We start from the raw sequence: 27600 nt of genomic DNA, 5'->3' as shown, positions 1-27600 counted from the left end.
GGGAAGGCACAGTAGCCTGCATTTGGCCTGAACAACCTTCTAATCTTCCACTACAATATTAAAACATATATTAAATTACAATTTGGCCTACCACAATTTTATTTATTGGCATTTCATTTTTTATCAGCCAAAAGCCAGAATTACTAAGGGAAACCCTGGAGCATTTCCCAATCAGAGTTTTGGTTTTGTTACAAAAAAAATGTTGCATAGGTATAGTGAATGTGCCCACTCTGGTATTGCCACGTGTGCTCTAGCCAACAGCTTGCAGATACAGTGTGGGTATAGCCTACTACACAATGAGATTATTATGGACAAAAGTGCTAGATTATTTTTACCTGTCAAATGGCAGCCAAGCATCGATCATCATGTCACCAGAATAAAACCTATTGAAAGGAGCATCAACCTCATCACTGTGCACTTTCACCACCCTCTGAAGTTCATTATAATTGATTTCATCTGTAGCCTAATAAATTCCATGCTTTTTCATGATGTCTTGACATTTTCTAGGGTACTTTATTCCATAAAAAGGTTGGATGGAAACCTGGTTCATGTCAAGCCATTTTGAGGATGCTGAAGTTATATTTTGGATGAATGTACGTATGCCTACAGGAGACTATTGAAGTAGCCTAATCAGATTAAAACACAGTGACTGGTTGTGTTGATGTCACATATAAAAGGTAATAGATTTTAAAAGTGAAATGATAAATATTTAGGCTATATTAAAGCACTAGGTTCTCGGTGCGCGAGGAATAGCCATTTGGATTGGAGAGGAGGCAGAGCACATGTTAAGCTTTCCTGAATAACTGGGCCTGCCAGGAGCATATGTGGCACATTATTATGGGAGGAAGTAAAAAATACAGTCTTCCTGGCCTGCAAGAATTTATAAATTTTTGAGAGTAGTCCCACAACTGATCCAAATCGAATTAAACAGTCAAATCACAGGACTTTTGCGCCATTATTCAAATTACATTTTCACTGCGGCCTAGATTAGAATGTTGTACTCACTTGAAAACAATAATGCAATTATTCATTGCATGGTGGTGTTGTGTATACTACTATTATAGTCTAGGTAGGATAATTGTATTGTTTCTAAACAAGATCAATAGGGGAGCTGTGTAAGGTTTTGAGCTGTGTGTTTGATGTCTTCACTGCTCTTTCATGCACAACGATGCACCTGGCCTGTCTGCTGCCTATCAGCTATTCCTATTGGTTCTTATCGATTCAAATTGATGCAGCTTGGAACGCTTTTATGTGTGTTATGATTGCTAGTCAGCCTATTGTCACCATGAATGGTGGATAGAGGGCAGGATAGACATTAGACTGGTAGATTATACTGACCTGTAGTAAAAATGTGCACACAAAAGAGTAGTGCATAAGGGAAGTACCAAAACATCCCTGATATAGGGGTGGCGCATGCAAGCAGATGAGAAAATGTGGCTAGGATGGAAGAAATGCTGTAGTAAAACCTGCAAAATAGCAAATGTTAACCAGGAAAAAATAGGCACTACCCTCCCCTGTGCCCAATAAAAAAAACGCACAACCCTCCCCAAAGCAAATAAACAAGTTTCACAACTATCCCCTGTTTTGGACCACTTCTCCCCCCGAATAAATTGTGATCTGTCCCTAATTTAGTTCAACCAGGACAGTTCCACGTCGTTTGACGGTTTTGCCTCTCTATGTCCATGCATTCTTAGATCTGCATTCGTGCATGACTGATCTATTAAACATCCTGAGAGTGAGTTGCATAGGCTACGATTTAGCCTGCTTCGATGTATTATCTGCGCAGCGACCAGTCAATTATAATCCACCCAGTGCTAGTGCACAAACGTGTGTGCGCGTGTACGTTCTCTGTGAGCCTCGTTCTCGCCATGAAGCTGGCCTGAGAGGAAACAGTGCAGAGTCAGAGCCGTCCATCAACACTCCCTCGTCCCCAAACTGGACGGTGCAAAAAGGTCTCCCCTGAACTCCAACAGCCCCAGCGGCTGTCAACGTTTTCAAATTGGGGTTCGGTCCAATATGGCGACAGACGGATGGAAATACTGATGACAGTCCGAAAGATCGCCTCGATTTGTACGATGGTACGGTATTTTTTAAATCCGTTATTTTCTATGCGACTAGCTAGTTGGCTAATGCTAGCTAACCTGTCGAACAGGACATGACTGAGGTTTTCCAGGAAGTTGGTTAGCTAGCTAGGTACATCTCTAGAGAAGCAAACATAGGTGGCCGTTATTGATGCGTCTAGTTGTTGGGTTTCAAGAAGGTAAAGTATCACTAGACTGCACGGTCTTTAGATATGGGTGGATCAACAGGGGTAGCTAACTTTAGCTAGTTAGCAAATAAGAGCCAGCTAACTAGTTATCATATAACGTTAGCCTAGCCACAAGCTAATGCTAGTTTTATCAAATCCACAAAGTGTTGACAGAGTTAGCTACATTTTACGTTACTTGTCTAGCTAACTAACTTAGGTCGTTGTGTTGCTTTCTCTGTCATCTTAGGCGTTTTATTTGATAAAGTATTTTATGCTACTAACATTAGCTAGCGAAATCATATTGGTCAACCTTTCAACTTAAACTAGCTAGCTACATTAAGGTAACTAAAATATTAGCCAGCTACTGAATAGATGCTTGCCAGCAACATTTATCTGGCAAGTTAACTACCTACATAGTGAGTTAGCTGTGTTCTTCTAATCTCGCTCTATATGTTTCGTTTTCATATACCTCAAGGCAGCAATGAAGTTGCAGAGGTCAGTGCTTGTTAGCTAGCTAACGTTAGCTTGGGCTTCAATGGTTTGTTGTGTAGCTATCAGCTATCAGCAGTAACTGAATTATATGGATTGAAAGAACGCTGGCTGTGTCATTCAGTAATTCCTGGAGAGATGCTCCACCTGAAATGCAACTCAACCAATTTCCTCCCCTGTCCCTCTGCCAAAACATAAAAAATGTCAGGGAACGTGCCACCCTGTGTGACATAATCTTACTCTCACGGATCCCCACATTGACAAGTGACAGGTTATCTACTTCGCCTACCAGTCGCTGATAAATAAGTGCATTATCCGGTGACAAATTGTTTTTGAACTCGCATTTCATCCCTCTGCCGCTGCACCAAGCTTTTATCAGACCAACAGCTAGTTGAGATGAATGGCAGGGGGGTTTTTCATTATGGCGATTCTGTAACAAAGCATTTTGTCTGTTGCACAACCTTTTGCAACAGAGGCCTTTTACTCCAAACATATACTTTTTTGAGAGTTTCTATTGGACAAATTCAGTTAGTTCTCTCCCAGTGATGTGCATATATACATCATTAGTTCCTCCCCGTTTCTTTCAATTTACTCTTATTTGGTTCTTAAACCGTTTGCAAGACGTAATGAATGCACCCCAGATGTCAGGGAGAAATCTTTCACGCAGCCTTTAAATTGTAAAAAAAAGTGTGCTGAGTGTGTTTAAGCCCTGCTACTGCTAGTCATATTCATAGCCTTTGGTTTTCATTCACAGGGGTTAGCTAGTCAGTACACCGGCATCTTCTGTCTGCGTCTTGTAGATCAGTTGTATCGTATGGGAACATCACACATATGAGACACACACACCTTTTTAGTTATTTCAGTCGGCAGTGGTCATTCTTATATGATGACAGAGCACCATAATGCATTCATAAATGTGTAATCAAGGACTAGGAGAACCACACCTTCTGTCCCAAGAGGATACTGGACAGGTCTCGGGCAGACTGCACTTGATACCGTGTAAAATCATTACATAATGATACGTACCAGATCCAGGGGTCAAATGGGATTGGTGGGGATACAGTCCAAGCAGTGTTTTGGGCAGGCCTTCAGTCAATCTAAATAGGCTATATCCCAATATTAATACTAGTAGACCTACTACATGATATGCTAGAAGCCAAGCATATGAAATAGTGTGAGGGCAGGCCTATGGCCAATCTAACTAGGCTATATCACAATATTCATACTGCATGAAAGGTTATTAGAGCATACTAAAAAGTATTCCCGTGTGGATATTATTGGCACTCTTGGCTAGAATACATGGTTCTTTGACTCTTACTGATTTGTAAGTCACTCTGGACGATAGATGGTCATTTGGCAGAGACTATATAAATGCAATACTTTGCTTTCCAGGGCGCCAATGCCTCAGCTTTGGAGAAGGAGATCGGACCGGAACAGTTTCCAGTTAATGAACACTACTTTGGATTGGTCAACGTAAGTGCCCACTCAACAATATAAACCATAGCTGTTGGTCAATGTACAGTTGAAGTTGGAAGTTTACATACACCGTAGCCAAATACAGTTAAACTCATTTTTTCACAATTCCTGGCATTTCATTCTAGTAAAAAAATCCCTGTCTTGGGTCAGTTAGGATCACCACTTTATTTTAAGAATGTGAAATGTTAGAATAATAGTAGAGATTTATTCCAGTGGTTTACATACACTCAATTAGTGTTTGGTAGCATTGCCTTCAAATGGGTTAACCTCAGGTCAAATGTTTCAGGTAGCCTTCTACAAGCTTCCAAAAATAAGTTGGGTGAATTTTGGCCCATTCCTCCTGACAGAGCCAGTGTAACTGAGTCAGGTTTGTAGGCATCCTTGCTCGCACATGCTTTTTCAGTTCTGCCCACAAATATTCTATAGGATTGAGGTCAGGGCTTTTTGATGGCCACTCTAATATCTTTTTGCCACAACGTTGGAAGCATGGTTGGGGTCATTGTCCATTCGGGAAGACCCATTTGCAACCAAGCTTTAACTTCCTGACCTGATGTCTTGAGATGTTACTTCAATATATTCACAATTTTCCTTCTCATGATGCCATCTATTTTGTGAAGTGCACCAGTCCCTCCTGCAGCAAAGCACCCCCACAACATGATGCTGCCACCCCTGTGCTTCACGGTTGTCCCCATGTGCCTGTAGTCTGGCTTTTTGAAGGCGGTTTTGGAGCAGTGGCTTCTTCCTTGCTGAGCGGCGTTTCAGGTTATGTCGATATAGGACTTGTTTTACTGTGGATATAGATACTTTTGTACCTGTTTCTTCCAGAATCTTCACAAGGTCCGTTGCTGCTGTTCTGGGATTGATTTGCGCTTTTCGCACCAAAGTACGTTAATCTCTAGCAGATAGAACGCATCTCCTTCCTGAGCGGTAGGACGGCTGCATGGTACTATTGTTTGTATAGGTGAACATTGTACCTTCAGACGTTTGGAAATTGATCCCAAGGATGAACCAGACTTGTGGAGGTCTACAACGTTTTTTCTGCTGTCTTGGCTGATTTCTTTTGATTTTCCCATGATGTCAGGTAAAGAGGCACTGAGTTTGAAGGTAGGCCTTGAAATGCATCCACAGGTACACCTCCAATTGACTCAAATGACGTCAATTAGCCTACCAGAAGCTTCTAAAGCCATGACATAATTTTCTGGAATTTCCATGCTGTTTAAAGGCACAGTCAACTTAGTGTATGTAAACTTCTAACCCACTGGAATTGTGATACAGTGAATTATAAGTGAAATAATCTGTCTGTAAACAATTGTTGGAAAAATTACGTGTCATGCACAAAGTACATGTCCTAACCGAGTTGCCAAAACTATAGTTTGTTAACTATAAATTTGTGGAGTGGTTGAAAAACTAGTTTAATAACTCCAACATAAGTGTATGTAAACTTCTGACTTCAACTGTAAGTTTCCCAGCATGCACCTGCACAAACACAATATATAACCATAGCTACAGTACCATGGATTTCAGTGTTAGTGTGTTTGCTTTTGAATCAAGATTGAATGACCTTTTTCCAACTATCATTACACAAGACTAAAAAAAAATTTCTCACACTTCTATCTCTCTCTCTCCTCTCCTTTCGTCTTGTCTCCTCCCTCTCTCCTCTAGTTTGGGAACACCTGCTACTGTAACTCGGTGCTGCAGGCCCTGTACTTCTGCCGTCCTTTTAGGGAAAAGGTCTTGGCCTACAAGGTCCAGCCCAGACGTAAAGAGTCCCTGCTCACCTGTCTGTCTGACCTCTTCAACAGGTAAAGGGGAGAGAATGTGCCCCACTCGTAGACTCTTGCATAAACACATGAAATGGTTCTTGGAACCAAAAATAGATCAGAAATGGGGGGGGGGGGGATTACAATTGGAACTTAGTTACAATTTTCTTTAACTCTTGGCAACATGTCCTGTTCAACAGCATCGCTACACAAAAGAAGAAGGTCGGCGTCATCCCTCCCAAGAAGTTCATCTCCCGTCTGAGGAAGGAGAATGGTGAGAAGGATGGGAGGGGTGCAAAGGAGAAAAACAAGTTAATCTCGCTCCTGAAATAGAAAGGATAGATGGAGATTGGAGAAAATGTAGCAACTTTAGACAGCTCATTACTCTTCCATCATCCCCTCTTTCTCTATCCTCTCCCTCCCTCCAGAGCTGTTTGACAACTACATGCAGCAAGATGCCCATGAGTTCCTCAACTACCTCCTCAACACTATTGCTGACCTGCTCCAGGAGGAGAAGGGTCAGGAGCGACAGCAGAACGGAAAACTGATGCAGAACGGAGGAGGTGGGGGGAGCAGCGGGACAGGAGGAGGAGAGGGAGAGGAAGGGGAGAAGATACAGCAGACCTGGGTCCATGAGATCTTCCAGGGCACCCTGACCAACGAGACGCGTTGCCTCAACTGTGAAGCTGTAAGTGGAGGGAGATCCAAGATGGAGGCTGTTAATGCCGACACTATTGTAATGGGAAAGGCAGATTCAAAATGGAGACTGTCGTTGTTTTTTAAATGAAGGAGAGGAATGGGGCCAGGAGCTGTAATTTATGCCAGTTTCCTATTACTGAACAGTGTTTAAACAGAGGTAGATGTCACCAATGTTGTGCTTGTCCAGGTGAGCAGTAAAGATGAGGACTTCCTGGACCTGTCTGTCGACGTGGAGCAGAACACCTCCATCACGCACTGTCTTAGGTAGGTGTGTGTGTGTGTGTGTGTACTGCCAGATAGAGAGAGACACTGTGGGGATGGAGAAAGGGATAGAGGTAAATAAGAGAAAGGAAAATATAAATTAATGAATGGATGGAGGAAAAAGTTCAGTAGGGCCAAATAGGAGGAAGCGTTATGAAAAAGTTATACATATGCCAAATGACATCACCTTGTGGATGCTCCAGAACTCATCTGTGTGTGTTTCCGTCGTCTTTTCTCTCCACAGGGGTTTCAGCAACACTGAGACACTATGTAGTGAATACAAGTACTACTGTGAACAGTGTCGGAGTAAACAGGAAGCACAGAAAAGGTGAGCTGGCTGGTCTCTGAAAAACATGGCCAAAAAGTGCATTTTAAATGGCAGTTGGCGCAAACATACAGTAAGTAAGTAGGTGATTAGTAGACCGGATCGATGCTTGCTGGTGATACAGCTAAAGAGGTTTAAATACGAACATTAAAGGCCCAGTGCAGTCAAAAAAAACAAACATGATTTCCTGTTTTTTAATGTTTCCCCACTGAGGTTGGAATAATACTTTGTGAAAATTACAATAATGCCCTTTTAGTTTAAGAGCTGTTTGAAAAGACCACCTGAAATTTCAGTCTGTTTTGGTGAGAGGGAGTTTTTCCATTCCGGTTGACGTCACGTAAATTAGTTAGCAGACCAATAAGAAAGATTATACAACTCATTGTTTGGATGCTGATTGGACAAGCAGCATTCCAAGCCGTGCTCTATTGGCCGTCACAGGCACGCTATGCCTGCTAACAGATCCATCTGAAAATGATCACTCTGCCGCCATAAGAATCTCACTTTGCGGTCCGAACCATCTCTTGTATTATCATGTTGCTGTCTGAATCATCTCTTGTGTTTATCCCACATTATTTCCCCTTGCTTCCATCCTAGCATTTAGTTTGGTACAGCGAGGTTAATATAAGTCTCCCTGTCTAGACTCGGAAACAATGCTTTACTTTTGAGTGTCGATCTCTGTACCATACATGGAGATTGAATGGTCCTCAGACAAGATGAGACAACATTTTTTTGAGCCAGGCAAAATCACGCATCAACATCATTATCATGGACATATCCAGGTAAATGACGCTGTCGCTTCGGGCCAGACAATGCCATTGACCTTTGACTGTATTCATGATACAGCACTGCCTCTTGTGCCTTATTGCTTAAGTGTTCCAAACCTCTCTGCCTATGAAAGCTCATTTTATTTGACCCAGAAATGATTTGTTATTGAGATTTTAAAAACGGCTTTAACCCTACTCCTTTCCTCTCTATATCATATTTTATTATCTTCTTTATTATGATTAGGATGCGTGTGAAGAAGCTCCCTATGATCCTGGCGTTACACCTGAAGAGGTTTAAATACATGGACCAGTTGCATCGCTACACCAAGTTGTCCTATCGCGTCGTCTTCCCCCTGGAGCTCCGCCTCTTCAACACCTCAGGAGACGCCACCAACCCCGACCGCATGTACGACCTGGTCGCCGTGGTCGTCCACTGTGGAAGGTAAAGAGAGAGACTGGTCGCTCGCTCAGATTGTGCCAGAGATTTTTTGTAGACTGTTTCTCTCGCTCTCCCCTTGTCTGTCACCATTTCAATATTTATCTGCTTCTGTCCATCTCTCTCTTCTCAGCATAGTCTTTTAGTTGTACCTCCTGTCTATAACGTGTATATCTATGTTCCCCTCTCCAGTGGTCCAAACCGTGGTCATTACATCACCATAGTGAAGAGTCATGGATTCTGGCTCTTGTTTGATGACGACATAGTAGAGGTAAGTAGAGCTTGTCTATACTCTATATATTATTTTCTAGTGATAACTCTTCTCTTTATATTCTAAGGGTTGTTTTCCTTCAATGAGTCTATATTCCGTATGTTTTAAAGAGAAGAGTGAGATGCTGATCGGCTGTGGTACATGGGGCCTTCAAACACGCCAGCGGTGTTTTCAAAGACAGTTTTTAGTTGCAGTACGGTATGAAAGCTGAAGACGGGCAAAACAGAAAGGCTAAATTAACTGTAGGTACTCTCAAATTCCCAATAAATGCCTCCAATAACGACCTGTTGTCAACAAATGACACTATCTATTTTTATGGTATAAACTGGTAGTTTGATTTTACTCACTCATTCACAGCATCCATAGAGACCCATCAGAGACGAGACCTAATCCAAGCTGCATTCCAGTCCATCCCCCTACTACATACCAGACCTGGGTTCAAATATGATTTGCAATCATTTAAAATATTTGTGTCTGTGCTTAATTGATCTTGCCTGGCTCAATATAACCAATGGAATACTCGGAAGGAGTGTAAACACCGAACATCTGGCACTCCAGGCAGGCTAGAGCAAACGCTAAAAGTATTTGAACCCAGGTCTGATCCCTACTCGCTTCCAATGTTGTCTGGAATTCCATCCTTGCTCCGCTTCGGTCGACCCAGATAGCTCCAGGTGGCTCTGTTAATAATGTGGAATCTTTATGAATAGGGAGTGGGAGACAGACTGGAAACACCAGTTTTAGATAAGTTAGTAGGATGAACCGAAGGGGGGGAATCTTTATGCCCGTGCATGGTAGTCTAGCTTTCTCTGTCCTCTCTCTCACACTCACCATAACCAACCTGCTTTTCTCAGGTAATGAGAATGCATTAAAACATGGTACAGCACACACTATGAAATACTTGAAAGTCGAGTAGGCCTACTGAGTCTGTTGAAATGCTTTCAGACCAGATCACATTCAGGGAATGAGTCTACACGGTAGTAGTATGTGGCCCTGTTTCAAATGTACCCACAGTGTAGAGGTATGTTATAGCAATCGAGGGGCCTGCGTTTTCCACTCCGGGTAGACACTTTCCACAGGCACAGATCTAGAATCAGCATACACTCATTTTACCCAGCGTGACCATTAGTGTAGACTAATGCAAAACTGATCTTTGATCAGTGTCTAGGCTTTTTCCGCAATGGAAAGAGTCCCATTGTAACATCTGGTGGATGAGCAGAACCTGGCTGAGTGATGAAGTTTCCACTGGGCTTGGAAAGACACTGGTCTCAGATCAGCTGTGGGGTTTACTTTCTAATGGTTAAAGGGATAGTTAGACCTTTTGGCAGTTAAGCCCTTTTTTCTACTTACCCATAGATGTCCAGTCATGAGCTTATACTAGTTACAATGGCTCCAGAAAATACCTTGAAACTGCACGTGGAGACATTAAAAGGGTATCCATGAGTTAATCTGACTCTGGGTAAGTAGAAAAATGGCCAAAATGTCAAATTATCCCTTTAACACTAGAACTGCTGGGCTTCGAGGGAGCCCCTTCAAGCTAATCATTCTGACTGCAACATTCTAACAGTATAATTAATACATTTAATTGGGGATGTGCATCTTTCCCTTTCAAGACAATTCGATACGTATCTTGATACGTCAGCTCCGATGTGATACAGGAACGATATGTTTTACTTTGAAACGATTTGGTTTGATTGGAGAACGAATCGATGCGATAAGCTGCACTAACATTTCTCACATAAGCACGTTCATTTTCCTTTCTATACTGAAAAAATATATAAACGCAACATGCAACAATTTCAACACTTACCGAGTTACAGTTCAAAGAAGGTAATCGGTCAATTGAAATCCATTTATTAGACCACTAATCAATGGATTTCACATGACTGTGCAGGGTCGCAGCCATGGGTGAGCCTGGGAAGGCATAGGCGCACCCACTTGGGAGCCAGGCCCAGTCAATCAGAATGAGTTTTTTTTTTTTTTTTTTTTTTTTTTCAAAAAGGCTTTATTATGGACAGAAACAGTTCTCAGTTTAATCGTCTATTTGCGTGGCTGGTCTCAGATGATCCCCGAAGGTGAAGAACCTGGATGTGGAGGTCTTGGGCTGCCGTGGTTACATGTGGTCTGCAGTTGTGAGGCCGGTTGGACATACTGACAAATGAATTCTCTTTAACAATGTTGGAGGCAGCTTATGGTAGAGAAATGAACATTCACTTCTCTGGCAACAGCTCTCAACATTCCTGCGGTCAGCATGTCAATTGTATGCTCTCTCATCTTGAGACATCTGCACATTTTAGTGGCCTTTTATTGTCCCTAGCACAAGGTGCACCTGTGTAATGATGCACTGTGGTATGTTCCAAATTGAGCAGCTGCTGAAAAATGAGCTCCTGTATATATTGAGATTTAAATGTTTTTTAGAGTGAAGTACATCGAAAAAATCAAGAGAAAACTGCAAGACTCAATAGAAGACAAAACAAGGAACAAACCAAAAAGACAGGCTTTTGAAGAAGTAACTATTTTTCATAAAATTGTACAGTTATCTTAGCTAGCTGAATTGCTAGCTGAATTGTTTAGTTGTTGCTAAGCAGTTGCTAGGGACTCTCCTGGAAGAAGCTAGCTAGCTTACAAAGAATAACAACAAAAATATCTAGTTAACAGAAGAAAGGAAGACAAAATAAGGACCGAAGAAAAAGGAAAAGAAAAAGGACAACAAAGTGAAACCTCTAAAGAAACAAGAGACCATAATACAAGAAACAGCACTATAGAGAGATAGAACAACAACAACGCAGCCACTGCCAGCTAGCCTACTTCAGCAGTACTGTATCATTTGAATTATTTTAGTCAATAAGATTCCTGCTACGTAAGCTTAACTTTCTGAACATTCGAGACGTGTAGTCCATTTGTCATTCCAATCTCCTTTGCATTAGCGTAGCCTCTTCTGTAGCCTGTCAACTATGTGTCTGTCTATCCCTGTTCTCTCCTCTCTGCACAGACCATACAAACGCTCCACACCGCGTGGCCGTGGCCACTCTAATCTGGTGGTCCCAGCGCGCACGACCCACGTGGAGTTCCAGGTCTCCGGTAGCCTCTGGAACTGCCGATCTGCGGCCAACAAGGCAGAGTTCATCTCAGCCTATGCCTCCCTCCAGTCCCTCGACTTCTTGGCACTGACGGAAACATGGATCACCACAGATAACACTGCTACTCCTACTGCTCTCTTTCGTCCGCCCACGTGTTCTCGCACACCCCGAGAGCTTCTGGTCAGCGGGGTGGTGGCACCGGGATCCTCATCTCTCCCAAGTGGTCATTCTCTCTTTCTCCCCTTACCCATCTGTCTATCGCCTCCTTTGAATTCCATGCTGTCACAGTTACCAGCCCTTTCAAGCTTAACATCCTTATCATTTATCGCCCTCCAGGTTCCCTCGGAGAGTTCATCAATGAGCTTGATGCCTTGATAAGCTCCTTTCCTGAGGATGGCTCACCTCTCACAGTTCTGGGTGACTTTAACCTCCCCACGTCTACCTTTGACTCATTCCTCTCTGCCTCCTTCTTTCCACTCCTCTCCTCTTTGACCTCACCCTCTCACCTTCCCCCTCTACTCACAAGGCAGGCAATACGCTCGACCTCATCTTTACTAGATGCTGTTCTTCCACTAACCTCACTGCAACTCCCCTCCAAGTCTCCGACCACTACCTTGTATCCTTTTCCCTCTTGCTCTCATCCAACACTTCCCACACTGCCCCTACTCGGATGGTATCGCGCCGTCCCAATCTTCGCTCTCTCTCTCCCCCGCTACTCTCTCCTCTTCCATCCTATCATCTCTTCCCTCTGCTCAAACCTTCTCCAACCTATCTCCTGATTCTGCCTCCTCAACCTCCTCTCCTCCCTTTCTGCATCCCTTGATTCTCTATGTCCCCTATCCTCCAGGCCGGCTCGGTCCTCCCCTCCCGCTCCGTGGCTCGACGACTCATTGCGAGCTCACAGAACAGGGCTCCGGGCAGCCGAGCGGAAATGGAGGAAAACTCGCCTCCCTGCGGACCTGGCATCCTTTCACTCCCTCCTCTCTACAGCAGTCTCTGCTGCTAAAGCCACTTTCTACCACTCTAAAGTCCAAGCATCTGCCTCTAACCCTAGGAAGCTCTTTGCCACCTTCTCCTCCCTCCTGAATCCTCCTCCCCCCCCCTCCTCCCTCTCTGCAGATGACTTCGTCAACCATTTTGAAAAGAAGGTCGACGACATCCGATCCTCGTTTGCTAAGTCAAACGACACCGCTGGTTCTGCTCACACTGCCCTACCCTGTGCTCTGACCTCTTTCTCCCTCTCTCTCCAGATGAAATCTCGCGTCTTGTGACGGCCGGCCGCCCAACAACCTGCCCGCTTGACCCTATTCCCTCCTCTCTTCTCCAGACCATTTCCGGAGACCTTCTCCCTTACCTCACCTCGCTCATCAACTCATCCCTGACCGCTGGCTACGTCCCTTCTGTCTTCAAGAGAGCGAGAGTTGCACCCCTTCTGAAAAAACCTACACTCGATCCCTCCGATGTCAACAACTACAGACCAGTATCCCTTCTTTCTTTTCTCTCCAAAACTCTTGAACGTGCCGTCCTTGGCCAGCTCTCCCGCTATCTCTCTCAGAATGACCTTCTTGATCCAAATCAGTCTGGTTTCAAGACTAGTCATTCAACTGAGACTGCTCTTCTCTGTATCACGGAGGCCCTCCGCACTGCTAAAGCTAACTCTCTCTCCTCTGCTCTCATCCTTCTAGACCTATCGGCTGCCTTCGATACTGTGAACCATCAGATCCTCCTCTCCACCCTCTCCGAGTTGGGCATCTCCGGCGCGGCCCACGCTTGGATTGCGTCCTACCTGACAGGTCGCTCCTACCAGGTGGCGTGGCGAGAATCTGTCTCCTCACCACGCGCTCTCACCACTGGCGTCCCCAGGGCTCTGTTCTAGGCCCTCTCCTATTCTCGCTATACACCAAGTCACTTGGCTCTGTCATAACCTCACATGGTCTCTCCTATCATTGCTATGCAGATGACACACAATTAATCTTCTCCTTTCCCCCTTCTGATGACCAGGTGGCGAATCGCATCTCTGCATGTCTGGCAGACATATCAGTGTGGATGACGGATCACCACCTCAAGCTGAACCTCGGCAAGACGGAGCTGCTCTTCCTCCCGGGGAAGGACTGCCCGTTCCATGATCTCGCCATCACGGTTGACAACTCCATTGTGTCCTCCTCCCAGAGCGCTAAGAACCTTGGCGTGATCCTGGACAACACCCTGTCGTTCTCAACTAACATCATGGCGGTGGCCCGTTCTTGTAGGTTCATGCTCTACAACATCCGCAGAGTACGACCCTGCCTCACACAGGAAGCAGCGCAGGTCCTAATCCAGGCACTTGTCATCTCCCGTCTGGATTACTGCAACTCGCTGTTGGCTGGGCTCCCTGCCTGTGCCATTAAACCCTACAACTCATCCAGAACGCCGCAGCCCGTCTGGTGTTCAACCTTCCCAAGTTCTCTCACGTCACCCCGCTCCTCCGCTCTCTCCACTGGCTTCCAGTTGAAGCTCGCATCCGCTACAAGACCATGGTGCTTGCCTACGGAGCTGTGAGGGGAACGGCACCTCATTACCTCCAGGCTCTGATCAGGCCCTACACCCAAACAAGGGCACTGCGTTCATCCACCTCTGGCCTGCTCGCCTCCCTACCACTGAGGACGTACAGTTCCCGCGCAGCCCAGTCAAAACTGTTCGCTGCTCTGGCCCCCCAATGGTGGAACAAACTCCCTCACGACGCCAGGACAGCGGAGTCAATCACCACCTTTCGGAGACACCTGAAACCCCACCTCTTTCAGGAATACCTAGGATAGGATAAAGTAATCCTTCTCACCCCCCTTAAAAGATTTAGATGCACTATTGTAAAGTGGCTGTTCCACTGGATGTCTTAAGGTGAACGCACCAATTTGTAAGTCGCTCTGGATAAGAGCGTCTGCTAAATGACTTAAATGTAAATGTAATGATCATGCTGTTTTAATCAGCTTCTTGATATGCCACACCGGTGGATGGATTATCTTGGCAAAGGAGAAATGCTTACTAACAGAGATGTAAACAATTGTGTGCACAAAATCTAAGAGAAATAAGCTTTTTGTGCGTATGGAACATTTCGGGGCTATTTTATTTCAGCTCATGAATCATGGGACCAACACTTTACATGTTGCGTTTGATATTTTTGTCCAGTGTAAATAAAAATCTGATGTAGCCCATGAGCTGGGCCTGTCCGAGCTCAGCTGTCTGAGCTAACTATTTTGTGGATATGTCTGCGCTTGTTGAATTATGTATGCCTATGGTGTACGTACCATGTGGGAACCTGATGTGAACCCTAGGGGAGACTAGGTAGGCATCTCCCACCCCACTATAGTATTATAGGGTATACTACCCTATCAAGCAAAAAGGCAGTAACTAGTCATTTGGTAAAAAGTGCACTATGTCATTTTTGCTACATTAAATACATGTATCCTGTATCCCCTCTATTGTGTTTTGGAAAAATGGACGTCACGTTAGCAGTAACTGCATTAAGTTACTGTGAAACCAAGGTAAATAAAATAAATTTTTCTCAGTTCCACTCTTATGAGCAGCAAATTTGACAAACTGACTTGTTGGGAAGGTGGCAGGCATCCTATGACGGTGCCACGTTGAAAGTCACCGAGCTCTTCAGTACGGCTGTTCTTCCGCCAATGTTTGTCTATGGAGATTGCATGGCTGGGTGCCCTATTTCATACACTTGTCAGCAACGGGTGTGGCTGAAATGGCCGAATCCACTAATTTGAAGGGTTGTCCACATAGGCTTGTGTATATTGTGAATCACCCCGCCCCCAAAAAAACATTGATTTTTATGCCATTTACCACAGACCTACCTGCATTGTACAATATATGTCCTTTATTATTTTTAAAATTCTTTAAGCTCTGTCAAGTTGGTTGTTGATCATTGATGGACAGCCATTTTCAAGATGTTTTAAGGCAACTGTAACTAGGCCACTCTGGAACATTCAAAGTCGTCTTGGTAAGCAACTCCAGTATAGATTTGGCCTTGTGTTTTTATGTTATTGTCCTGCAGAAAGACGAAAGTGTCTGTTGGAAAGCAGACAGGATTTTTGTCTGTGGTTTCTTTTTATCCCAAAAACCTCCCTAGTCCTTGCAGATGACAAGCATACCCATAGCGTAATGCATCCACCACCATGCTTGAAAATATGAACACAATAATGTTTTCAATAGTTTGGTACTGTAGGCTATGTAAAAAAAAAAAAAAAAAACACTAACACATTCAAGGGCATATGTCTTGGAATGTGGTAACAGCAACAAAATGTAAACTACACCATCCACCAAGACGCACGCTCAACAAGACGCACGGTCAAATAATGACAACATCAGTAGCCTACACATCATTCTAAGTGCCAAGTGTGCTTGATAAATAGTGAAAATCAGCACATGGGCAATAATGGCCTTCTATTTAATAGAAATGTCAAATTGACGGCAGTCAAAACTATTAAATTGTCAGCTCGTGATTTCATGTGTGTCTACTAGGGTTACAAATCTCCGGGAACTTTCAAGATATTCTGTTTTTCCCGAAATTCTGGTTGGAAGGTTTGCGGAATAAGCAGGAAATCCGGAATCCTATTGTAAGTTCCCGGAATTTTGCAACTGTAGCGTCTTCGTGCCATGCAATGGCATCAGTTGGAGCATACCCATGTCACACAAACAAACAAAAAATGTGAGTGCGTTGATGGTTTAGTTTTTTTGCTTGATATGTTGGGCCTGCTCTCTGTGGTAATCAACCTGTAGCATTGTCATCAGCTTGTCCTATCCAAATGGTGCCATTCCCTCTTCTGTCCCTGCCTCACAGTTTCATTTGGTGGTGGCGTCGACACCTGTTCAGTGCGCCCTTTTCTGCACTTGGGCCTCGGAGGTGTAGGTCAGGCTCAGAATCAGAAGAATAATCATCAGATGTCATGATTCATTTCTTCCCCGCCATCGGAGTCATTCTCATTCAGATTTTGTAGCAGCTTGAACGCGGCATCATGTGCATCCGTTTGTCTTAGTCTTCTTACCGTTGTAAATGAAGCACGCTCTCGCTGTGTACTCCCAAGTAGGCAAGTGTAGACTAATACAATTCAGTGGCCTGCAGGGTAGCCTAGTGGTTAGAGCGTTGGACTAGTAACCGGAAGGTTGCAAGTTCAAACCTCCGAGCCCCTGCCCCTGAACAGGCAGTTAACCCACTGTTCCTAGGCCGTAATTGAAAATAAGAATTTGTTCTTAACTGACTTGCCTAGTTAAATAAAGGTAAAATAAATAAATAAAATGTTGGGCCCTATTAAAATCTGCGTTGTGGACAGAAGCACGGAATCAAGACATTAAAGCGGGGTTCAAAACAAAGACATTTATTGAAGTTTTTAGAACATTTATTAATATGCCCAAATTTGATAAGACATTAACAAAATGCATCAGTGATTCACATTTTCCTTCAACTTTCTTTAGAGGCAATGCAGGAATGCCCATTTGTCTAGCACTTTGTAGCGTCTTCTGGTAAATGGAAAGGCTTTCTCACTTAACATTTATTAACTACAAAGTAGCTAGTTCCCACTTGATATCATGATTGTTTGCGTCAATGCAGTGGCAATTTTGATTAGCTAACTCTACAATCACATGTATGCTACAGAAACCCCACCAATCAAAGAGTCTCTTGCTGGTGTGCAGTTAAATTAAAGGATATCTACACTCAAAAGTTCTTCGATTTTTCTTTTCTTCCAGACCTCAAGTGGTCTCCTTGTGTAGTTTTTAAGCATCGTTGAGGATTTAAAACATCCAATTTGGGTTTTTTTCTATTAAAAATGTTGTTTTTTGAGAGCATAAACCTAAAAAAAAAAACCTGGGGGAAACAGAAACCTGGGGGAAGCAGCACTTTGGAAAAAAGAATGGAATTAGTCCCAAAATAAAACTGATTTTAATAGGGACCTAGATATAGCATACATGCAATTTTGAGATTCTAATTAGAACAGATCAATACAAAAGAATGGGCCTCCCTCTTATTCATTCCCAATTGATGTTTACAACGTTTGGCATTGTTTGCTCCCTCCCCCTCACTCATCAACTCACACATTCTCCCCCATCATCCTTTAACTTCATTTATTTAATCTGTTATACCTTTATGTGTAAAAATGTTTAGGTTAAGTTTCAAGGCAGTTATCAACTGGACACCTTCAACTGTTGGGAGGAGGGGCGACGGGGGAAAACCATTCAAAACTAATGACATTCCCTCCTAAAACTGATTTATAACTCCAGTTCTGTTATTGACATTAAGGTTCTAACAACGACAATATGTTATATAGACTTATTTACGAAAGGTCAAGGAAGGAGGGGGCCATAACTTTAAAAATGGCACTAATAATTGTTTTTAAATTCACGAGCAGTCAAATTACTGCTTTAGCTGTTCTAGTGTTAAGGTTGGGGTTTGGAGAAGGTAAACTGATCCTAGATCTGTAGCTAAGGGGCAACTTGGAATGGGAGGGGATAGAAGAGTAGACATGGCTGCTGTGGGTTTGTTTTGAAATTCTTCCTCTTTTCCTCCTCTCGCACGCAGTCCACTCCGATTTCAGTTTCCAGGAGAAAGGGAGAGGTACCTTTTTTTTCTCTCCTGGAAACTAACATTGGAATGAACTGCAAGTAAACATTGTTGCCTCACTACTCTACCCTCACAACTGGTCGACGCACTACCGATTTATTCTCTCTTTCGTCTGAGGGGATCCACATTTGTTGTACCGCAAACATATATTCTTACATATTTCCAAAATGTGTATGACAAGTAACACAACACAGTAAAAAGATAGGGCTCTGGCCAAAAGTAGGGCACTATATTGTGAACTCTGTCGCTATATGTTTGTGTCGTGACAGACACAAACACTTGCGATTTGTTTCTGCGATTTTATATGGGGAATAGTAGGGTGTAATTTTGAGATTCGGCCTAACCTTAAACTCTTCTCCTCCTTTATAGAAAATCGACGCCCAGGCGATCGAGGAGTTCTACGGTCTAACGTCTGACATTTCTAAGAACTCTGAGTCAGGTTACATTCTGTTCTACCAGTCCCGGGACTGAACCAGCAAATGGCAGCGGCCCAAGGCTGAAACGGGCCATTGGGATTGGGACTCAGCATAGAGGGGAGGGGCTTGGGCAGCCACAGGCCCCGCCTAGCCCACCACCTGTTTTTAAATATTCAGGCTTTACAGCGGGAGCTGTGGAGCGCCGAGAGGATGCATGGAGGAGGATCTTCAGCAGACAGGAGCCAACGATGCCTGAGCAACTGATCAGTTGATATGACATCGTAGAACGAAGAGCAGGTACCGGGGATTGTTATGTTTCGTCATCCTCTCCTCCTTTTCATCATCATCGTCCTGGTTGTCTTTTTTTGGGGTTTGACAGCAGATTAGCAATATATGGTGTGTTAGCTTGGCGAGCTCTCTGCTTACATGGTGTGCCGTTACTGATGTGGCGCCATTTACTGGTGTTTCATCAATTATTGGTGTCCTTGTCATATTTAGTGCCACTCAGAGGGGCTAAACAGGATTTGGGATTGATGAAAAGTGGATCTGCCATTTCTTGAATGTTCTCAATACTTTGTTGCCAGTTGTTGTTAGTTTGGAGAGTGGGGTGGAGTGTTGAGTTTGGTCCCTTTGCAGCTCACCGGGACAGATCTGGCAGTGTTTTATTATATCATGGTTCAGATCCTGAAAGCTACACATCTATATTACCATCTGTTTAAAGGGACACACGCATATAAGCTCTCTAACTTCCCCCTCTGGCAACAACAGCAAACTACACCACCAACTACAAATAACCTGCCAACCAGATGTTTATCTTATCTGTCTCCTAAGCAAGCAAGTATCTCACTGGTGTCAATGGCTGTGCTTCAAATGGCAGCATATTCCCTATGTACTGCACTCTATAAGTAGAGCACTATATATGGAGTAGGCTGTCATTTGGGACATAACCCAGCCATCCTCTTTTGTTTCGTCTTTAACGCAGTATAAACCTGATTGGCTGCTGCAACATTTAGCTCCTCTTCCTGTCACCTGATATGAAACTTCCAATCAGAGCCTGAGGTATACAAGCATTTCCTGTTTATTTTTTTTGACCGTAGAAGTAAACCAAACATATCGGTTGTTTGGTTTATAATATTAAGTATGTGCTACACTGCCAGTTGGGGTAATAAACCTAACTTCACTCTTTTTAAAAGGCTTTGTCCCCATATCTATTCTAGCACAATACCAAGTATGCAGTCCCAATACATTCTAAGTAATACGCTGGTGTAGGTATTGGAACAGAGCCTGTAGAGCAGGAGTGCTGACCTAGGATCAGTTTTGCCTTTTTAAATCTGATCCTAGATCAGCACTCTTACTCTGAGAAGCTTTATGAATACAGGCCCTGATCCATCGCTCTGACACGGGAGGTGTTTATGTTAGCTAGGCCCAGAGTGGGACCTGTATTAAAGTTGAATGTAAGACAGTCTGCCGTTTTGAAATATACCGTACGAAACTGGCTGCTTATTGGTTGGCCCATACTTAGGGCCTGGAGTTTTTACCAATCCTGACCAGTACTAGATATATAGGTTGTGTCTTAATGGCACCTGATTCTCTAACATATATTGCGCTATTTTTGACCAGGTCTCCTAGGGACTCAGCTGTGGTCTGACTAAGGCCCAGAGTTTTCTTAAATCTCAAACACACCCCACCAGTTGGAGACCTAGGCACCTTATTCACTACATAGTGCACTACCTTTGTCCAAAGCCCTAGTTGGTATAGGGTGCCATTTTGTGTTTTTAGGCTATACTCTGCAACCATATATTAATTCATATTTTAACGCATAAACCATTCCTTTGTGAGCTCAGTCTAAGACGTGCTGCTTGTTTTCAGGGTTAACTAATTACTAATATGAGGTTGACATTGGTGAAGGACTTAAACAAAACATTTTACGTTGTGTATAGAGTTGCAGAACTCCGGTAACTTTCCCAAAATTCCGTCTGGAAGATACGCAGAAATCAAGAAGAAATAAGCTGGAAATCTGGAATCCACCAACCAGGAATCCTGGAGAACCTAGGAATTTGTGGAAAATTACCGGATTTTTACAAACCCTAACTTAACTGATATTGAAGGGCAATTCAACCACATTTTCATTATCTTCAGCACAATACCAGTGTCTACCTATGTGAAAAATGCGCATTTCTACGTTTTGAAAAAATATCTAAAGTTAAGTTCCACCCAATGACATCATTAAAAGTTAAAACGGTGATTTCGGCAGGGGAGCCTGGGGCGGCAGGTAGCCTAGTGGTTAGAGCGTTGGACTAGTAACCGAGCTGACAAGGTACAGATCTGTCGTTCCGCCCCTGAACAAGACAGTTAACCCACTGTTCCTAGGCCGTCATTGAAAATAAGAATTTGTTCTTAACTGACTTGCCTAGTTAAATAACGGTAAAATACATTTCCTAACTCTTGAGATTTGCAGTGAAGTGCGGAGCAAGAAAATACCCTCCCTCTGGCTAGATCAAAATATCTGTAACATGCGTTTGTTTTCCGACAATGCAGAGAGGAGAGAAAGGAGAACCTGATAGAAAAATAATAACACGAGGAATAAATACACAATGAGTAACGATAACCTGGTACCAGTACCGAGGCTAAAAAGTATTTTTGCAGTACTTTAATCCTACCCTGTGATGTTACAGAAAAGCGTTTTTTCCCCTCCTTGTCTTTTTAACCAGAGATCATGGAAATGTGCTGTTTTCGCATATGTTGACACTGGTATGATGTTGGAGATATGAGGTTGAAAAGTGGAGGAATTGCCCTTTTTTAAATGCTAGATTGTGTGACTTGCTACTCTACTTAGAACGTGTTTGGATTGTGAGGGAGCTAAACTCATGAATGATTGAACTTAGGCTATTACGATCTAGAGTATTTACCTAGTACACTCTTCTAGCCTATAGGGTTACACTCTCACTATGTGAGTCCCAAAAGGAACCCTGTATCTTTTGTAGTGCACGTAAGGAATAGGGTGCCATTTGGGAAGCACACTCTGTCTACCCTGTCTGTCTGCGTCTCTGTACTCCCTAACCTTTTGTGTGTGTCGTAGGTGAGTGAAGTTAGGTGTGGCATACCAGAAGTGTGTGAATAACAGTGGTTTGACCCCTTTTCTTGCTGCTGACAGTGCAACTGACGTGTGTGTGTGTGTGTGTGTGTGTGCGCACACACAGCCAATTATCACGTTTGGGTTGATTTGTGTTTGAAGTGAGTGATCGCGAGCACGCCGCAGGACATGCATGGCTGGACACAGTGCAGAGAAACAGGTGTCAATCAGCTTTCCATAGTGTGTATTCCAGCCTAACTGACAGAGGGACATGTAATGTAACCTAATGTTAAAGGTAGACTCAGCGAAATGATGTTGCCACGAACAGCACTGCCAACATTTTGCGATGAGCAAGACATCGCTCCCACAGAGTCAGACGCAGTATTTGCGACTGTGCACAGGTTTGCTTCACGCCGAGATGTTTAGCCTCGCGCCTCAGCGCTCTTAGTTGCGGAAATCGGCCCACTGCTGTTTACTTTGTGCACCTACGTCATATCCCGAGTCTCCCTTTTTAGCTGCAGGAAATGGTGTTTAGATCTAGCAGCTTCGTATGTAACTAACAAACTACACTGGTCTGCAATGTGTCCCATTTTGCTTCCTGGGTGCGTATCAATAGTCTTAACGTGGCTTCCTCACCTCGTCTCCTTTCCTTCAGCTGCAGTGATGTGTAAAACCTGGGTAGGGGACAGCAACATTTTTCTATCCATTTCTAGGTATTTGGTTTAACCAGTCCAGTTCTTTTCACCTCGGTGTAGATCATTGGTAGTTACTAATATTTCAGAGGGAGACACTTTAGTGAAACAAAATCACTGGGCGAGCCGCATACCCGTCAGAGAATGGGGGTAGGGGGTGGTCGCCAAAATAGTACACTATATTAAATTGATCTATACATTATATTTAAGATACTATTAACAGACCGTCAATCTATTTGATGATCTGATTCTCTATTTTTGGACACTTGGAGGTATCAGGAAGGTATTGGAAAGTTCCAGAAAACATCAGGGATGATCATCAAGCAATGCTATATGATCATTTGTAGTGAATAGATTAATTTCCCTCAGTTATTCTGTGCAGATTCATCACTCTCCCTTCTAACAAGCCCTGCACAGCTTTTATAGGTGGTAATCACTCCAACCGTTCAAAATCTACAGCAAAATTTGTAGGAACAACGATTTCAAGATGCGCTATTTTTGCTCCTATGTATGTCCCAGCCGCTGATAAGGTTTCTCACGTAACCAATGACTATGACCGGTTTAGGCGAAGGAAAGGACACGAGGAGAGTTGGCTGTTCTTTTTCTTCTAAAGAAATTCTGTGTACGTACTGACACATATACCAGATGTGTCCCAAATGGCACCCCATTCCCTATGTGTTGTACTACATAGGGAAAAGGGCACCATTTGGGATGCATACACCACCATACTTCCATAAACTTGATGAGAGGGGTGATGGTTTAGAAGACACGGGTGGGAACAACGCATTAAAACTAGGGTCTGAAGTTAGTTTATTTTAAGTATTATTATGAACTTTTTTTATATATATTTGACTAATTTAGACCTACCATTCTTGTGTAGGCAGCTGAGATGAATGGGGTTGTGATTTATTTGGGGTTATATTTGAGAGAATATTTGTCCCAAATGTCACCTTATTCCCTATGTAGTGCACTACTTTTGACCAGGGCCCATAGGGCTGTCAAAAGTAGTGCACTATATAGGGAATAGGGTGCTGTTCAAAAGTAGTGCACTACATAGGGAATAGGGTGCCATTTGGGATGGAGACATTGAAAATGTGTAAATATAAAGATGTTATTGGAGTATAATTAATTGCTTGCTTGAAATAAGAGGTCTATACGATTGATCATATTCAATTACGACCAGGATGTTTTTCCTGATCAGGAAAAATCCCTGGTCCTAGAAACATTTCCTGGGGTGGTAATTTCATTTCAATCCCAGTCAACTGAATTTGCCATGGGGGATTTGTCCACAGATGTCCATTTCACTACTTTAACTCGCCAAGAATGTAATAGGAATTGAACCCGGCACTGCTCTGTGTAAAGTGATTTAAGTTGAAGTGCACTTTGAGAAGGGGAGGAGTGTTTATTGGGGTGCAAAGTGGGATGTCGCGGCCCGGATGCAGTGAAAATTTGTATGTTTGGGGGAAAAAAGGTTTTGGTCTCAACTTTCTCCAATAAATAACTGGTTTAAGATGGAAAAAGTGTCTGTCTCTTTCTCTCTGTATGTGTGCACTGGTTCTGTTACATTTTCTAAGTAGAACATTTACAGAACTTTACTGGGAAAGCTGATGCTTCGTTCCCCTTAGGGGTTGCTGCTGTTCTACACGGTCATGTCTTATGGAAAAGTAGATGAAATTCCAAAAATACAGAATTTCCTCAAACATTACACAAGGGACTTCTTGCTTCAGTAAGCTATGAATCAACAACCCTGTTTTGTGTTTCTAAATCTGTTTTACCCCCACTGGATTCAATAAAGGATAACGAAGCAACAATTGTACATTTTAATTCAAATCTCGTACATAGATGCATTCCAAGATACAAGAAACACCTGTAAGAAAATAGACCGTTTGAAATCTAGCTACACCTTGAAGGGATATTGCTTGCGTGTTTACAAAGTATAGAAAAGTATTGCCAAAAAAAAATGACAAGTACTGTCTAATGGTACAAGAGTGAGATTAATATTTACAGGATAGCAAGCACCTCATGGAACAAGTCTTTTTGTTGGATATCAATACAGCAATTCAATAAGGTCCAGAACAAATACAGAGACTGGATGCACACAAGCCTACATTTTTTTTTATATACATACAAAAAAACACAATACTGCATTTACATGGTAGGGACAGGTTTACTATAAGAAGTTGTCCCAATCCTCAAGCCCAATTGAATTCTCAGGTAGTTCTTTTAGTTATTGAATACATGGGCTCTCTATGGCCACATTGTCCCCGGTAGTTAATTACTATAGTCCTGTGAAGCGTGATAAGTTCCAGACAGAAATGATGTGTGGGGTGACCTTTTACCAGAAGATGAAGCAAACGCATTGAACGATTATATACTTTTCTGTACATGTGGGAAAAATGTCACCTTGTCATGGCAACCAATGTTTCAAACCCAATATATGAGATTCGAGAAAGCACTTGGGATTGAATTCATTTCCCGATTAAGCCCGACATACGCAGCGGTTAACGTGAATGCAGTCTCAGCTAGCATGGGAACGTTGTCTTTAAAATGTCAATCGGGCTCCAACGCAGAACTTTACGAATCGAGCCCATAGTCTTCACGGTTTAAAACACTGATGTATTTACAGAGTGTTGCCCATCGTCTCCTTGGTCTTCAGCCGTATCAAACGTTAAGTGTTCAGTTTACCCAACAGAGGGTTCAGAATATAGATGATCATAAAGGATACAGCCACTGATGTTTTTTTTCTTTCTGGCTGTTTGGATGGAGCTCAGTGTAGCATCACGAGAGATCATGGATAAGTTGAGGGATAGAGGGGAAGGGGATGGGCTCTATAGTAAAAAATATTAATTCACACGTTACAACAATGTGTGTGTGCGGTTTACGTTTGCACTCGTATGAATACGTGTAAACACTACTCTATATCAGTGTCCCTCAACGTGGTCCAACCACCTCCCAGCCACCCAGAAATGACAATAGGGCAGACCAGACAAAGCCATGGTGGGCCAGTCCAACCATTTCTAGTCCCAATCCCCCCCCCCAGTGTTCTATCCTGTCATACCATGGTCTCAGACCCTGAGCCCTTGCCTGTGAAGAAGTCCCAAAAATGACTTGTATGACTAGGAGAGGCTTTCTCTTTCTCCTCCTGGGGTGTCTGCCTCACCCAGATACTGTTTTCCCCCTGTCCTCCCAGGCTGGAGCATGAGGCAGCCCCCAGGGTGAAGCTCAGACCTTCGCCCAGCGGAATCCTCCGTTCCTGGGCATGGTGTTGGCTGTCCTCTGGGTGGACTCTGGAGCTACTGGAGGGCTGGGCCAGACTCAGTAGGTTGTGGTGGGAGTGGAACTGTCTCATCTGACCAATGGACTTGGACGGGGTCTCGTTGGAACCTGGTGAGGGAGAGCTTTTATTTCATTAGGATCTCTTTTAGTCCTTAATTGGACTAATCTTCCAAGAGTCCTTAAACATTAAAATACAAGCTATAATACGATCACATTTTCACATAACACACTGTTAAAACTGACCAGATAATTACTCTAAACAGTCTGAAAATATAGATTGATTCCTTCATCTACCTACCAATGTATTATATTTAAAGGCTTCTAAAGTATTTTTTATTATTTATTGAAAGGATTCTGGTTTGCTCAGATAAATGATTCCATTTCTTTATTGGTCCGAATCGAAATGTTCTTTTGCCTATTTTTCTTTTATGTCTAACACAGATAGTGGACAATATATTCCTAGTAATTACTGAATGACTGTCTCTTACCAACTGAATACCATTGTAAATGGAGTTTGGCTGTTTTAAATAGTGTAAATTGTGAAATAAAATAAGCATTTTTTTTCTCCAATTATCTTGTTGATTTGATGACCAACCGAGAGCATTGTGCATGACTACAACAGAATTACCATATCGCCACCTTAAAACACTCGTTGCTGCTTTGTTCTGTTCAGTCTGCATCCTTCTAATTTCACTTGCTGATGAATTTCCCCAGACCACAGAACAGTAGTTCACCTGACTCTCAATTAATGCCTGGGTTGTTTGCTTAAGAATCTTTCCCAGTAAATATTTAGCTATCCTTCTGATCATGCATGCAGGTGTAATTATTATTATTATTTTTTACATTGATGAGTTATTTGAGATGACCACGATAAGCAGTTGTCTAGCTGGACGCCTAGTAGTTTGGTTTCTGATCCTCAATTGGTACTCACTCCATACTTAACTGTATCCCATTCTGTGTTGGCCTTTTCCTAGTGGAACAGACCAACATAACCTTAGTTTTCTTGGCGTTCAAAACAAGTTTGTTCCAGCAAACCCACTCCCTGATATTTCCCAGATCTACTTGTAGAGCTTGGTGTACCTGTTGAACTGATTATCTTGCTGTATAAATTGTAGTTTCATCTGCAGATATAGTAGCTTGAGTTTCAGATAAGACATAAGGAAGGTCGTTGGTATATACTAAGTAAAGAAGTGGCCCAAAGCCGCTGCCCTGCGGTACCACAGTTTAAAGCATGAGGGGAAGAATACGACCCATTGATATAGGTGGACTGTTTCCTGTCAGTTAGATATGACTGTACCCAATTCAATGCTGACTCCTTAAACCCATAATAAAATAATTTTGTCAAAACCTGCTATTGTCTATAGCATTGAGCCTCTGGTCAGTCATGTCAACCAATTAAATTCCATTTTTGCAATAAGCTTGCTGATTGGCTGTGATCAGATCATTCTTTTCCATGTACTCCCATATTTGTCTACTCACAATACCCTCCAATATCTTAATGAGTGAAGGGAGTAGACTAATTGGTCAACTATTGGCAGGAGTAATGGGTTCTTTGCTGTCTTTCAGGGTTGGACACAGTTTAGCATGCTTCCATATATTTGGAAATGTCCCCTTTTCCAGTGATCCAATTAAATATGTATTTCAAAGGAGCTGCAATCTGGGGAGCAGCATAGCGAAGTAAAAAATTGTCCATAAGATCATAACCAAATTTACCATTGGGTAATGACTTCAATAGG

General features: G+C 43.0%; 2 protein-coding genes across 3 annotated transcripts in view; one reads left to right on the top strand and one right to left on the bottom strand.

Moving 5' to 3' along the window:
- Positions 1-1808: 1808 nt before the first annotated feature.
- On the top strand, positions 1809-24108 carry usp12b (ubiquitin specific peptidase 12b). Of its 2 annotated transcripts, none has more exons than XM_029666362.2 (10): positions 1809-2078; positions 4130-4210; positions 5876-6015; positions 6174-6247; positions 6402-6661; positions 6860-6936; positions 7178-7261; positions 8267-8464; positions 8651-8729; positions 8840-9012. In XM_029666362.2, the coding sequence occupies exons 1-10, from the start codon at positions 2031-2033 to the stop codon at positions 8855-8857; spliced, it is 1059 nt and encodes a 352-aa protein (XP_029522222.1). In that variant the 5' UTR covers positions 1809-2030; the 3' UTR covers positions 8858-9012. The 2 variants fall into 2 exon arrangements, with proteins under 2 accessions (XP_029522222.1, XP_029522221.1); XM_029666361.2 differs by lacking the exon at positions 8840-9012 and adding an exon at positions 18777-24108 and having other exon boundaries at positions 1813-2078.
- A 286-nt stretch (positions 24109-24394) lies between these two features.
- The window catches only part of arhgap36 (Rho GTPase activating protein 36), an 83006-nt gene continuing 79800 nt past the window's right edge, over positions 24395-27600 (bottom strand). The window contains exon 13 of the mRNA XM_065021802.1: positions 24395-25972. Within this exon, the coding sequence (XP_064877874.1) occupies positions 25641-25972 (332 nt within the window). The 3' untranslated portion in view covers positions 24395-25640. The remainder of the gene's footprint in view (positions 25973-27600) is intronic.

This window comes from Oncorhynchus nerka, linkage group LG8, assembly GCF_034236695.1.
Source record: "Oncorhynchus nerka isolate Pitt River linkage group LG8, Oner_Uvic_2.0, whole genome shotgun sequence".
Taxonomy (NCBI): Eukaryota; Metazoa; Chordata; class Actinopteri; order Salmoniformes; family Salmonidae; genus Oncorhynchus; species Oncorhynchus nerka.
The sequence above is the reverse complement of the archived record's forward strand: the minus strand, read 5'-3'. Positions and strand labels throughout refer to the sequence as shown.